Source organism: Xenopus laevis, chromosome 4S, assembly GCF_017654675.1.
Source record: "Xenopus laevis strain J_2021 chromosome 4S, Xenopus_laevis_v10.1, whole genome shotgun sequence".
Classification (NCBI taxonomy): Eukaryota; Metazoa; Chordata; class Amphibia; order Anura; family Pipidae; genus Xenopus; species Xenopus laevis.
The window spans coordinates 46,530,028-46,544,776 of record NC_054378.1 but is presented as its reverse complement, the minus strand read 5'-3'; the positions used below and the strand labels follow the sequence as shown (position 1 = coordinate 46,544,776).

Below are 14,749 nucleotides of genomic sequence, written 5' to 3'. Positions count from 1 at the left end.
CAGCAAAAAATGCATCATGAAGTTTCTGCAGAATCCTTAGTAAATTCTACTTTTATAAACTACTTTCTAGAGTACTGAGAGAACAAATTACAGATTGATCCCTTTGACATACAAAGGATTTAACTTTCATTCAAATAATGGCAAATACCTTAACAGCTCTCCCAAATGTGTTTTTCTTTACCTCATTATTTACATCTACCCTGGGAATGTCCTCTAATTCAACATTTTGGAAAGATATTCAAGATCATTTTCTCAATTTTCATTATCCTCTCGATTTAATCTCATGGGTATTGATAATAAAAACTGGTTTATCCTCTGTAATACGTCATTCTTGACAACATACTAAAATACCTCAAATTAACTCTAGCTGCAGCAAGAGTGGTTGTTCACCTTTAAGGTAACTTTTTGTATGTTACAGAATGGCTAATTCTAAGCAACTTTTCAAATTGGGGTCACTGACTCCCATCTACAAAACAAATGCTCTGTAAGGCTATAAATGTATTGTTATTGCTACTTTTTATTACTTATCTTTATGTTCAGGCTCTATACTATTCATATTCCAGTCTATTATTCAAATTAGTGCATGGTTGCTAGGGTAATTTGCATCCTAGCAACCAGATTGGTGAAATTGCAAACTGGAGAGCTGCTGAATAAAAAGCGAAATAACTCAAAAACCACAGATAATACAAAATGAAAACCAATTGCAAATTGTCTCAGAATATCCCTCTCTACATCATACTAAAAGTTAACTCAAAGGTGAACCACCCCTTTAGTAAGACTTTATCTGTATTAAAAAAAAACTTTCTACAAATATAGCTATCGCATTACAGGCTTCATAGTATACAAAACTGATTAAAATTGAAAATAGTTTTACAAAAAATGGATGAATGAGAAGGATAGGATAAATGGCATCCTTTAATGCTCCATAGATATTAAAGGGGACATATACCATAATTTTGAACTGTAGCTTAATCAATTCTTTTTGCAATAAAATTGAATAAAACATGTTTTAGATACCTTTGGGTCCACTTTATTTGTTATCTTAGCATTTCTTATCACGCTTCTCCCTTTCTCCTGATTTCCTGTCCTGTTACAGCTACAGTAATCCAGGGCAGCCGTCGGCCATCTCTTTTTTTCACTTTCACTGAGCAGCAGCCACTCAGAAGGACTGGGCGTGCATTGGTGTGAGGTGCTGGTTGCCGATGTCATCTAGGCACTATGTCAATCAAAATACTTAATAAGGTTGTGTCCAAAACAGTTTCTGGAAATCCCCTTTTAAAACCGACCCACAGGAAGGCTCGTTCTCCTTGAGCTTAGTATTCAAACGACAAAATAAGTTGAATTAGGGAACATTTGAGAAATATAGAGAAAGGTATAGAAACCCTTAGTGTATCTAAACATTTTAAGGCGTTACATAGATGTAACCCCAAGGGTCTAACATATTGGGGTGTGGAGGCATTAAACAGAAAGTGGAGGGGGGGAAACATTGTAGAAGATACTCTAAGATTGCGAAAGCAGAAGGATATATAAAATGGGAACATTCGAACCTAAGGGCCTCAACATAGACTTCAATCTAAGGTCCCTTTTTAGGAGAAGTCTTTATCTAAACTTATGTACAATATACCTTCTTGATATATACAAATTTTATAAAAAAAAAACTCCCTATATATATGTAACAAAAATGCAAATTTTAACTAATAATGTGGAGGGATTGAGTATACCGGTAATAGATTAGGTAATTTTTAAAGGTATAAATAATCATAATTAGTGAAAAGCCAGGTAAAAGAAATTTAAAGATCTCCTGAATTCCTAATTGTAAATTAATTCTCTTAATGGATAATACCATGAAAGAAACACTGAAGCACTTAAACCACTTGATGCTGTGGGATCCAATGCTGGGGACATTCAAAATATGTTTGTGCTAGTGGGAAAGTATTAATAATTTGCAATGTGGTAAGCGGAGTGGACATTAGGGTTTAGTTGCTATGGTAACGCACCGCACTTTTGGAAAGGAAGTGCAGGGACGCATGACCTAGGCAACCAGGATCCGTAAAAGGAGAGAACCGCATACTTTAGAATTTGAGCCTCTCAGGAAGTCGTATATCGACGAAACGTGTCAGGTGAAGGCTGTAGACGTCATCTCCAAGCGCCGGAGAATCCATACACAGACGTGGCAACACCGCTGGTCAGGGTTGAACCGTGAACACTGGGGTCCTTGATATACTATGGCGAGGAAATTTTGATGACTCGATATGCCTGTATTAACTACAAATTTGTGAGTGCACAATTTTAAGTATTTTTATCAGTAATAAAAGTTTTTACACTATTACTGCTCCACATCTTTTTACAGCAAGGAATTCTATTTGGAAGCTACAGCTCGTGATTTTGAGTTATATGCTGATTATATTTTTAAACATTTGTGAGTACCCACCTATTACTGAACACGTGGTGTGTAAAGATTAAAATAGGCACACATTTAAGATTACAACACTCACAACTAAATACTACACTATAAGATCTCTCTATGCCATATTCTCTTCTCTCCTAGCTATTTTTAGCGCTGACCCTCATCAACTTACTATGTCAATCAAGCCTGGGTCCTTCTCAGTGCTGCTTGCGCTTTCCCCGCCCACTCACCCAGCTTCGACCTCGCACTGCCCCTTGCGGGTGGCGGACGGGTGCGGGTTGAGCTCTTCTCCTGCCCTCCCTGCCCGCCACGTTCAAATGCCGGCATCCAGCATCTGCTCGCCCCGCCCCTTTTGTGACATCATTGTGATGTCATCTGTGGGGCGGCGCGGGTCTATAAAAGGACCCCGGAAGTGCGGGTGGGCGCGGGCTGCAGCAGGGCGGGTTAGGGTCGGGTGCGGGTCACACAAGCACAGGGCATCGAACAATTAGGTTGCGAGTAGGGTTGCCACCTTTTTAACATTTCTTTACCGGCTGTGGGGGGCGGGGACGCAAAGGGGCGGGCGGTGACGTCAAAATGGGCAGGGCATGACGTCAAAGGGGGCGGGGCCGCGCCACGGACACTAAACGAACCACAAAGAAAAGGTAAGTTCAAGGGGATTGGGGGCAGGCCGAGGGCTCTTTTTAATTGTATTACAAATTTACCGGTAGCTACATTGCCGGTAAATTTGTAATACCGGCCCTGGCCTTGGCCGGTAAAATACCGGCCGGATGGCAACCCTAGTTGCGAGGGGAGCAGAATGGAGCACTGACAGGCACGCAAGTGAGGAGCTAGGAGAAGAAGTGATCCACTGATTTAAAGCAGCTGTATCCCAGCAGTGACACATTTAGCCTGCTTAAAGCTGAAACTGTTTAGATTTAACTCCACTCGTCACCCACCCCGCTCCTCCCCCCTCCCCAATGAATTTCCCTGCACTACACAACGAGGAGTGGGTGGGTCGCAGGGGGCAGCAGTATAGAGGGAGAGCGCTTGCTTTACAAACAGCTTCAGCATAAATCTGTGCACGTAAGGGGAGGGTGGCTGGAAGACTTCCAAGCTGCATATAACTAGATATAGCGGCCTTGGACTTAGTAAAATGGGAAAAATCCATCAATTATGTTTCTAGAAAGTGGTAGAAAAGGGTTTACCCCCCACATCCCAGGTGTCCAAAATGTGCAGCCTAAAGTTCCTAAACTACAGCTCCCAGGTGGCAGGGATATGGCAGAGAGATGGACATAGGACAGTTATGTGCAGACTGGGAACAGACACACAGGCAGGGAGATGGGAAGAGTTTTCCAAGCTACAGCAGAGCTCAGCCCGTCAGTCAGTGCTGTGACCATTTCCTATGAGAGAATGAACAGACACTTCCACCTCTCATCAAATATTTTTTTTCCTGCATCACTGCATGGTTTGAGGAAAGATTAATCATATATCTGAATATGAAGGTTATGTAAAATGTCCCCTTTAATCTTATTAGAATCTAGCCAGTTAATATGTAATATATCCTACACAAGAAACTTTTATTTGGATGTTTAAATTCAGTCATATTCTTCTATACCATGGCACACATACTGTTTATTTAAAGGGGTGGTTCACCTTTAAATTAACTTGTAGTATATTATAGAATGACTCATTCTAAGCAACTTTTGACATGGTCTTCATTATTTATAATCTTTGAATTATTTGCCTTCTTTTCCTAATGCTTTCCAGCTTTCAAATGGGGGTCACTGACCCCCATTTAAAAACCACAAAAATGAAAACCAATTGCAAATTGTCTCAGAATATCACCCTTACATCATACTATGGGGCAAATTTACTAAAGGGCAAAGTGACTAATGCGGGGAAAAATTTGCTAGCGTGACGTCATTTTGGTACTTCGCCGATTTACTAACTTCGCAACTGGCATAACTTCGCTATCGAAGGAGATAGACTCTAGCGGTACTTCGCTCCCTAATGCCTGGCGAATTTGCGCTCTGGCGAATTAACGTAACTACGCAAATTCACTAAGATGAGGATTTTACTGAACGTTCAATCTTGCGCCAGACTTGCCTTCGCCACCTCAGACCGGGAGAAGTGCAATAGAGTAGATAGGAGTTCCTCAAAAAATAAGTTGAAATTTTTTAATTTAATTTAAGTCCAAAAAAAAAACGCTGGCGACTTTTACTTTTTCAGGGTGATAGGCTGAAAAAGAGCATGAATTTTTTTGTGGGTAACCGGCTTCCCCCCTACATTTCCTAACATATGGCACATAGTGGGCTCATGTGTAGGGCAATATAAAAACTCTATTTTATGAAGTTTTCCCAGGATTGTGTAGTGTAATGTATTTGCTGCAACATATACGTCCATTCAACTTTAACTTCCTGCCGTATGCAAATTAGGCAACGCTAGCGCAACTTCGCTTCACTCGGCGCAATTACGCTAGCGCAACTTCCTCGGCATCCTGGGCGCAACTTCGGATTTTAGTGAATTAGCTTTGTCCTGGCAAATCTACGCCTGGCAAAGTGTGGCGGTGTGAGCAAAGCCGTCGCTGGTGAATTTTCGGAGGTTAGTGAATTTAAAGGTGAACAACCCCTTTTAAGTGCCACTACACTTTACATTGGGATATTTATATGTCTTCACTTCTTGATCATTGTACAGTGTGGCTGTTATTCACATGTAGGTATGTATTAGGGTATAGGTTGCTATAAAGCGCAATACCCGGGTTTATTCTCGTCCCAACATGTCTAATAAAACTCTTCTGTCATTAGGAGCACGTGTTACCTGATGCAGCAGGGCCAATGGCCGCTATAAATCAGACTAATGGAACTGCGTCACGTGTGGGTGGCTTCTGCTTATTCTTGGGCCCTCCGAGTTACCACACAAAAGCATTATGTGTAAACAGCCTCCAATAACCCCCTAATATCAAGGACACACACCTTACACAGACCAGCAAGTATGTAACAGGTTCGCAGCCGCAAGGGAAGACTGAATAAAACCCTGCCCCAAAGAAAAATCCTAAAGCTAGTCAGCGTAAACAACTACTAAGTGGAGCACTGTAGTAGCGTACGGCTCCAGCCAATCCCAGCGTGACCGCCATTTGACGAAGGCGCCGAATACGCGCCGAAGGTCACGTGGCGGAGACGTTCGTAACGTCACACACGGCGTCTTATCTACTGGGAACTAGCAGCTAACGAGGCAGCAGAGATGGCGTACCGCGGGCAAGGAGGCCAGAAAGTGCAGAAAGTGATGGTGCAGCCCATCGTATCCTTTTATTGTTTTGCTTGTACTTACCACTAAGACTATAATAACATCTTTAGCGCTTGTTTTGTGACGCTTTGTGCCGTGAGACTGAGCAGAGGCCCTGTTCTTATTGACATGATTTATTTGGCGATTCATTTGTAATTGCCGCCATTGTTTCGAGTTGACTCCCAACACATACTGAGCCATTACATATGGGCAGTCTATAATATGAGTTGTACGAGTCTCCTCTCCTGAAACACGTCGGAGAGAGAGTTACATTGTCATCCCCAAAGGACAAACACTGCCTGTTAATGTAAAAGAACAAGGAGAAGATTACCCGTTAATGTAAAAGAGCCGGGTAACTTGCTGGCCGTATATCAATAAATGAGTTTCAAAAAATGATGTTTCAAAAGTCCGAGCCACTAGGGCAGAGGATAGCTGGAGACAGGCCCTGCTTTCACTGGAAGTTATACTTACAAATAACACGTGTAATGAATGTCTATTGGAACGTTGCTTAAAATGAACTTATTTTATAATTAATTATATGAGGGCAGTAGTAAACCATGATGACTCTTTTGCATGTTCAGAACTTAATCAGATGGTTGAATTTGAAGTTGACAAAAACACTTCAGTGCATTTAAAAAAAAAAAAAATGGTGTGTATATATATATAGATATATAGATATATGTGTATATGTACTCGAAAACTTGCTTGAAGCCGGCACAGCACGTATAAAGGTTAAAAGTGCCTGGGTACAAAATATAAACAATAAGATAACTGTCCCAAATAAGGCATGCACTCACAGGTCTTATCCAAGGTGAAAAAAATTGCGTTTATTCAGCAAAAAACTGCTAATGTTTCCGCTAGCTGTCTAGCCTTGTTCGCAGCCGAAACGTCAGTTTTTGTGCCCACTATAAATATTTTTTCTTATTTATAAGACCTGAGAGTGCATATATATAGATAGATATATATATATATATATATATATATATATATATATATATATATATATATATATATATATATATATATATATATATATATAAAATTCCGGTTGTAGTTAACAGCGCACACTGGGATTCTTTAAAAGATTAATTTATTTATCAAATATTAAAATTCACACGTATCGACGTTTCGGTCCGGATCTTGGACCATTTTCATCTTCAGATCCGGACCGAAACGTCGATACGTGTGAATTTTAATATTTGATAAATAAATTAATCTTTTAAAGAATCCCAGTGTGCGCTGTTAACTACAACCGGAATTTTACATAATTGACAAGACAGCAGCACCTGGTTATTGTTAATATTGGAAGGTGTGCGAAAGACTTTCTTTGTTTTTTCTATATATATATATATATATATATATATATATATATATATATATATATATATATATATATATATATATAAAATAAATAAATAATGTTTGTTTTTGCTCCTGACGAAGATCCCTGTGGGGGATCGAAACGTTGAGGCTTAATAATAAAACATTTTTTGTTTTTTCACTAAAACCCTGTGAGTGCCGCAATCCTTTTTCAATATATATATATATATATATATATATATATATATATATATATATATATATATATATATATATATATATATATATATATATATATATATTTCCAATCATGTAAACATTAAATAAACCAAACAGATTGGTTCTGCCTCCATAAAGGATTAATTATATCTTAGTTTGGATCAAGTACAAGTTACTCTTTTATTATTACAAAGAAAAAGGACATAATTTTGACTAAATTGGATTATTTGATTATAATGCAGTCTATGGGAGACAGCATTTATGCAATTTGGAAGCTTCGGGATAATGGGTTTCCAGATTACAGATCCCATACTTGTATATACATTGTGTGTCCAGTATGCACTTGTAAACACTAAAATAAAACCTTGGATGTTGCTCCCAGTTGCCTCAAAGCAGGTGCTTATTTTTGAAATCCTGGCTTAGAGGCAAGTTTTCGTTGCATAAAAACCAGGTGTACTGTCAAAAAGAGCCTCATTTAGGCTGCCAGTCCACATAGGGGCTACCAAACCGCCAATCACAGCCCTTATTTGACATTCCCACAGACGTTCTCATGCTTTTGTTGCTCTCCATCTCTTTTTACATTTAAATGTGGCTCTTGAGTAGAAAAGGTTGGGGACCCCTGTTATAGGCAATTCCTTATTCTAAACAAAGCTATACTATAGACTCATTAAATCATACAACAGCATTTGCCCCCTTACTGAGATTTGCTAGGTCTTTAACATGATTCGTTTGCTAAAATGTACATATAGTGTTACACCAATTACATCTATAGTATAGTAAAAAATATATTCCTGCATTTTAGTGAGTTGTTTGCCTTAACGTTGCTGCCAGAATTTGATCTTCAGGTATCTTCAAAATGTAAGTTACAGATTTTTTATTTTTTGTTTAAGTGTTTACATTTTTTATGTGTGTTCTAATTACCCTCTGTGCCTGTTTCAGAGATCACGGATTCAGGTGTGGTTGTATGAGCAAGTGAATATGCGTATTGAAGGCTGCATCATTGTAAGTAATTCTTGACTTCATGTTTAAATTTAAGAAAAACATTTCAGTTTCAGCATTATAGGCCTTTTACTATGTGAAGTATAACAAATAGCCTTGGGTCAGTTAGGTGGATGGCTGCATCATTGTTCGTCAATAATTTAGATACATGATTTGCATTTTTATACATATGAATATTTAGAGAAAAGAGAGACTGTAACTTTATCTACAATTGAATGGTTAATGGGGAAGATAGCCACTAGGTGGTTTTGAGGACATCAATAGATTGTGCTGTTCTTGTCTGTAGTGCAGGTTGAATTTCTAAACCATCCAAAACGTTCGGTTGCTACAGTGCTTTTTGTTTATACTTTACTATGTTTGGTTTACTTATTGGGGTATTTTCCAATTTGTATAAAATATTACAGAGACAGTTGCAGGGCAGTAGAGTCTGTCCAAAAGGTCTAATGTATGAGAAATGAATACAAATTGTGGGGGCACTGTTAATGTATCTCACTTCTTTTTTACCAGGGCTTTGATGAATACATGAATCTAGTGCTGGACGACTCAGAAGAAATCCATCTCAAAACAAAGTCACGAAAACCGATTGGTGCGTATTAGACCTTTTTACATATATGTAGGTTAACCTCTGTACTGGTGGGGTTGCATTTAATAAATACATTTTTTTGGCATGAAAACAAGGTTTTCAGTAAGTTTATCCTAATTCTCTTGCTAAAAATAAAAGATGCATTTTTTAGCATATCTTCTGGGTATAATCCTTAATTCAAAGTCTGTCAACAACTGGGCAGGATCAGAATTCTATTAATTGTCATGTTATGGTAAAGATAACCATCTGCTGTCGGCTCCGTTATTTGTGTGACTTTTGAATGTTTGCTATTCTATCCTGTGCTACAGTTGTGTATGGTCATTATGTACTTGCATTTTGCTCATTGTGTTGCTGGTTGCGGATCATTAGCAGCTTTGTCACCTTTGTTACTGTCCCTGTTGGGGAGATATCTCCTTGCTGGCACTTTCTTTTCCCTCTGATTTAGCTTTTAACTTTGCAAGTGCTAGGTCAGTGGTCGTTTTCTGAATAAACTACACGGGCACTGTTCATGAAGGGACTGTGCACTACTATTACATCTTGAAGATTTTAGTATTGTGGCCCAGACCATGCTCTGTCCCTGCAAATCACATAGCATTACATATGCTAATTAATGGGTTTTGCACACGCATTACTGACACAAGAGATGGACTTTTTGTCACATGGTCACTGTAGCTACTATGTACAGGTATGTGACCTCTTATCCAGAATGCCCCAGACAGATCTTTCCATAATTTGGATCTTTATTCCTTGTCTAATAGAAAATCATATAAGCATTAAATAAATGCAATGAAATGGTTTTGCTTCCAATAAGGATTAAATATGTCCTACTTAGGATCAAGTACATGGTACTGTTTTATCTTTACAGAGAAAAAGAATATCATTTGTAAAAATTTTAATTATTTGCTTATAATGGAATCTATGGGAGACAGCTTTTCTGTAATTCGTAGCTTTCTGGATAACGGGTTTCCAGATAACTGATCCTATACCTGTACTGTAGTCCTATAAGTACTGTACATATAGGCAGTGTTAATTTGCTTTTATGCATGCCTTTCCTTTCTCCAGCAGCCCAACTTCATTAAAAAAAAAAAAAGCTTCAGGGAGTTTCTAATAACTAAAACACCAAGACCTATAGGTAATTTGTGTGATTATACATGAGACAGTATGACAGTTGTTGTTTTACTAGTATACTAGTGTATGTCCGAGGACTGTGGCAAAAGCAGAGATAACCAGTGTTTTGTTGCCTGGTGTTGGGCAAAATGCATTAAATCACCAATTTCCCCACCCTTCTTTACAATTTGCGTTTCCACCAATTGCCTACAAAGTCATTCTACAGTTTCTTCATGCTTAGTGATGCTGTAAATGGGAATGGGAGTGTTTTTAAGCATTTGTTTCATCTCCTGAGCTGTAAATAGGGATGTTAACTAAGCTCTTGGGATTTTTCCCTGTACCCTTATGCCCTAATTATAAATAAGGCTGGGAGATCACAGGAGGCTCTCTCTCCTCTACTTTGCCTATATTTTCTCTGCAGCTGGGGAGAAGCTGATTCACTCGGCTCTGTTCAGCCGTGTCTCTGCATTGATGTGTATTGGTGAGAAATGCATAGTGCTGACACACTGCAGAGAGGAGCTCCTGTAAACAGCCTTAAACATCTTTCCCAGTTACACACAGTTTTTATTACATTATACCTTTACTTGGCAATACTTGAGTTTTTTAAATTGACTTCTTTATTCTTGTGTTTCAGGGCGTATCATGTTGAAAGGCGATAACATCACTTTGCTACAGAGTGTCATGAATTAATGCTTCGGATAAATCTGTTCCCCTCTGCTGTTCCCAAACATTTTCATCTGTGAAAACAGAAGGAATGAAACCGGGTACTTTTTTCCCTCTTTTTGGACTTTTTCAACTACATTGTAGATTTGTCACTGTGTTATGACGCCTGTAAGGATTACAGTGAAACTTTTTTCTTTATATATTTTTTAAATCAAACTGGTTATAATTTCAGGTATTCCAGACAATTACATAGAAACTGATGTCAATGCAAGGATTGTTCACTTTTGTACAAGTGTACAACTGTTAAATCTATTCTTTTTCAAAGAGAAACAATGCCTGATTGGGCTTAGAGCTCATGAAGGTTATGTATCCACAGAGTAAGTTCTTGATACTGAATTCAGATAAATCAAATGTTTTGAAACTGTTCTTGTATTAAATACATTTAAGACAAAAATACAAATTTTAAGTGTGTCTTACTTGGATATTGGAAGTTGTAGTCTGTTCATCTTTCTTTTAATCTTCATGTCGAGCTGACGTCTCCTTTGGTACCTGTCAGTGGAGATGGGTTGAGTTCTGTCTTTCACACTTTAGGGGTCTCACAGGTTACTTTTTATTTTTTCCCAGCCGGTGCTTTACTGACTCTGGTAGTACAAATTCTCAGATTAAAAACTGTTTTTTGAATTTAGCTCACTCTACCACATATGTCAGTCCCCATAAGAGTAGGTGGGGGTCATTTATGTATACACAGGAAAAATTTGCACCTGGGCAGTAACCAATGAGATGATTGTTTTCAGAGTTCAACCTGCAGCTGGCTGAAAAAAAAACCTAATCACTTGTTGCTTTTGGTTAATCCCCGGGAACAAATTTGCACAGTGTTTTTATAAATGAGCCTGTTAGAGACATTTTCTCAACTTCCATGAAAACCGCAAGTATTGGGGTACAGCCACTTTAAAGAATTGTAGCGGTTTACGTGTGATGCTAAAGATAATAGTTAAACCTTATTTACTTGTAATTGGTAACTACATTGTTCAAACAACTTGTCTGGGTGTATTTAAATATGTAATTGAGAAAACTCACAACAAAGCTACACCTAAGGTTTTGTTTTAAAGAAGTATGAAACATACAAATGAATATGGCTAAAAAGGACATATTTCATTTACTGAACTTTTTGCACCAGCCTAATGTTTCAGCTTCTCAGTAGCAGCAATGATCCAGGACTTCAAACTTGTTCATATGGGTTCAACATCTTGGAAAGTCTCTGACACTCAGATGCTCAATGGGCTCTCAGCAGCTGTTGAAGCTAAGCTTAGGGGTCGTCACAAATTAAGCAGAAAATGAGGTTGGACTGTAATATAACTGATGCTACAGGGCTAATTATTACATTCTGGTGTTGCACTGGTTTCTGTGCTGCCATATAGTAATTATCTGAATTAATTACTAATCAGCCTTATATTGTGACATTTCTATCTGTATTAATTGCTAATCAGTAACTGACAACAACACAGAGCATGTGAATCGGCAGAAAAGAAGATGGGGAGCTACTGGGGCGTCTTTTGAGACAGATCTTCCTGCTAAAGGGCTGTGGTTGCCTTGGGCTGGAACAGAAGCTCAAACTAAATGTACAACATTTCTAGCCTACTTCTTTAGTTAAGATTTAGTTCAACATCAGGTAAGTAGTAGCTCTTAGAGCAATGGATCACATGATGATTTGAGTGCTTACAAACTAATTCAGGTTCCTAGCATAGAGATCAATAAATTGCAATTTTGACCCATTCTCATGCATCCTTCCCTTTTGTGTCACAAATGCTGTGGTTAAACATTATTTTCCTGAGTGAATATTTTGTTTGCAATCGTTAATAATAATGGGCTTTGCAGTTATGGTATCTATTTAATGAGTATTTGATACAAAGGAGGGTTGTGGGAGCACTCCTAAGGCTAAGTGAAAATGTATTAAAGTATAATGGAAGTGCTACTGACTTGGCCAAATTAAGCAGTGCACATTCCCTGGGCCCCTGTCTAAAGTAATTCAGTATATATGCAAGTGCAGGTGTTCACAAAGACAGGGTTTTTTTTTAGTAACAAAGTTATGATCATAAAGTTGATAAGCCACCATACCACAGCAATGTAAACCCTGCACGGTGGTCCCTAACTTGTTACCTCTGGTCATAGTAAAAGGATCCAGTGCCTCTCTGCATAGTAGCATTAATTGAAGTAAATGTCTGCTGAACCTTGGTTTCAGTCTGAAGGCTAGATCCTTCCCCGCCGCTAGCTTTCAGCTTTTAAGAGAGTGATTGCCCAAACCAACGCCCATTTAAAAAAAAAAAATGTAATATTAAATTAGTGAAGGCCAAGTAAAAATATATCTATAGGTGCACACTTGAAAAATGTACATATATATCTATGTATCCGTGCAAGAAGTTGAGCACTCACAGGTCTTAGAAGGAATAAATGTGTATTTATTTAGCAAAAAAGTTGCTGATGTTTTGGCTAGCACTCTAGCCTTTCTCAAAGTGCAAAACAAACAAACCAATCATTTAAACACCAAGTGGCGGGAAAGGGGGAGTGCTGATGTCATATGGCGTCAGGGGGGTAGAAACAAAGTATGCAAATCACTTAATGTATATGTAAACACGCAATAAACCGCAAAGAATCGGAGTCTGCCATAGAGGTTGGCAAGAATTAATATGTAACATTTTTTGTATCAAAGTATCCATCAACAATGTAGCTAGTTAATTAACATGTCAGATTTAGTGCCCTTAAGGCAACATTGTATAGAGCTGAACATCGGTAAAAATATTCATAGAGTATTTAATTAAATGTGTCCTAAGCCCGATAGTTCACCTAATTTAGTGCAAAATCATTCAACATATACAGATGAGCTTATAAGAAACTTACAATCATAAAGTGTAAGTCAGACAGTGGTGTGAAAAACTATTTGCCCCCTTCCTGATTTCTTATTCTTTTGCATGTTAGTCACACAAAATGTTTCTAATCATCAAACACATTTAACTATTAGTCAAAGATAACACAAGTAAACACAAAATGCAGTTTTTAAATGAGGGTTTTTATTATTTAGGGAGAAAAGAAATCCAAACCTGTGTGAAAAAGTAATTGCCCCCTGAACCTAATAACTGGTTGGGCCACCCTTAGCAGCAATAACTGCAATCAAGCGTTTGCGATAACTTGCAACGAGTCTTTTACAGCGCTCTGGAGGAATTTTGGCCCACTCATCTTTGCAGAATTGTTGTAATTCAGCTTTATTTGAGGGTTTTCTAGCATGAACCGCCTTTTTTAAGGTCATGCCACAACATCTCTATGATTCAGGACAGGACTTTGACTAGGCCACTCCAAAGTCTTCATTTTGTTTTTCTTCAGCCATTCAGAGGTGGATTTGCTGGTGTGTTTTGGGTCATTGTCCTGCTGCAGCACCCAAGATCGCTTCAGCTTGAGTTGACGAACAGATGGCCGGACATTCTCCTTCAGGATTTTTTGGTAGACAGTAGAATTCATGGTTCCATCTATCACAGCAAGTCTTCCAGGTCCTGAAGCAGCAAAACAACCCCAGACCATCACACTACCACCACCATATTTTACTGTTGGTATGATGTTCTTTTTCTGAAATGCTGTGTTACTTTTACACCAGATGTAACGGGACGCGCACCTTCCAAAAAGTTCAACTTTTGTCACAAGGTATTTTCCCAAAAGTCTTGGCAATCATTGAGATGTTTTTTAGCAAAATTGAGACGAGCCTTAATGTTCTTTTTGCTTAAAAGTGGTTTGCGCCTTGGAAATCTGCCATGCAGGCCGTTTTTGCCCAGTCTCTTTCTTATGGTGGAGTCGTGAACACTGACCTTAATTGAGGCAAGTGAGGCCTGCAGTTCTTTAGATGTTGTCCTGGGGTCCTTTGTGGCCTCTCGGATGAGTTGTCTCTGCGCTCTTGGGGTAATTTTGGTTGGCCGGCCACTCCTGGGAAGGTTCACCACTGTTCCATGTTTTTGCCATTTGTGGATAATGGCTCTCACTGTGGTTCGCTGGAGTCCCAAAGCTTTAGAAATGGCTTTATAACCTTTGAAATTGAACTCAGGTGTGATAAACCACAGTTAAGTTATTTTTTAACAAGGGGGGCAATCACTTTTTCACACAGGCCCATGTAGATTTGGAGTTTTTTTTCTCCCTTAATAACGTAA

General features: G+C 38.5%; 1 protein-coding gene and 1 long non-coding RNA gene across 3 annotated transcripts; one reads left to right on the top strand and one right to left on the bottom strand.

Annotated features, from left to right (window-relative positions):
- Window positions 1–1,024: 1,024 nt before the first annotated feature.
- On the bottom strand, window positions 1,025–5,448 carry LOC121393257. Of its 2 annotated transcripts, none has more exons than XR_005960908.1 (3): window positions 5,362–5,448; window positions 2,072–2,265; window positions 1,025–1,216 (listed from the first exon to the last, which is right to left on the bottom strand). It is a non-coding gene; the product is annotated as an uncharacterized LOC121393257 (long non-coding RNA). The 2 variants fall into 2 exon arrangements; XR_005960909.1 differs by having other exon boundaries at window positions 2,072–2,256; window positions 5,362–5,446.
- A 105-nt stretch (window positions 5,449–5,553) lies between these two features.
- Window positions 5,554–11,016, top strand: snrpe.S (small nuclear ribonucleoprotein polypeptide E S homeolog). The gene is given in 5 exon segments (NM_001092031.1): window positions 5,554–5,686; window positions 8,042–8,068; window positions 8,150–8,212; window positions 8,717–8,795; window positions 10,534–11,016. Coding segments are annotated over 5 exon segments (282 nt in total). The 5' UTR covers window positions 5,554–5,629; the 3' UTR covers window positions 10,590–11,016.
- The last annotated feature ends 3,733 nt before the right edge of the window (window positions 11,017–14,749 follow it).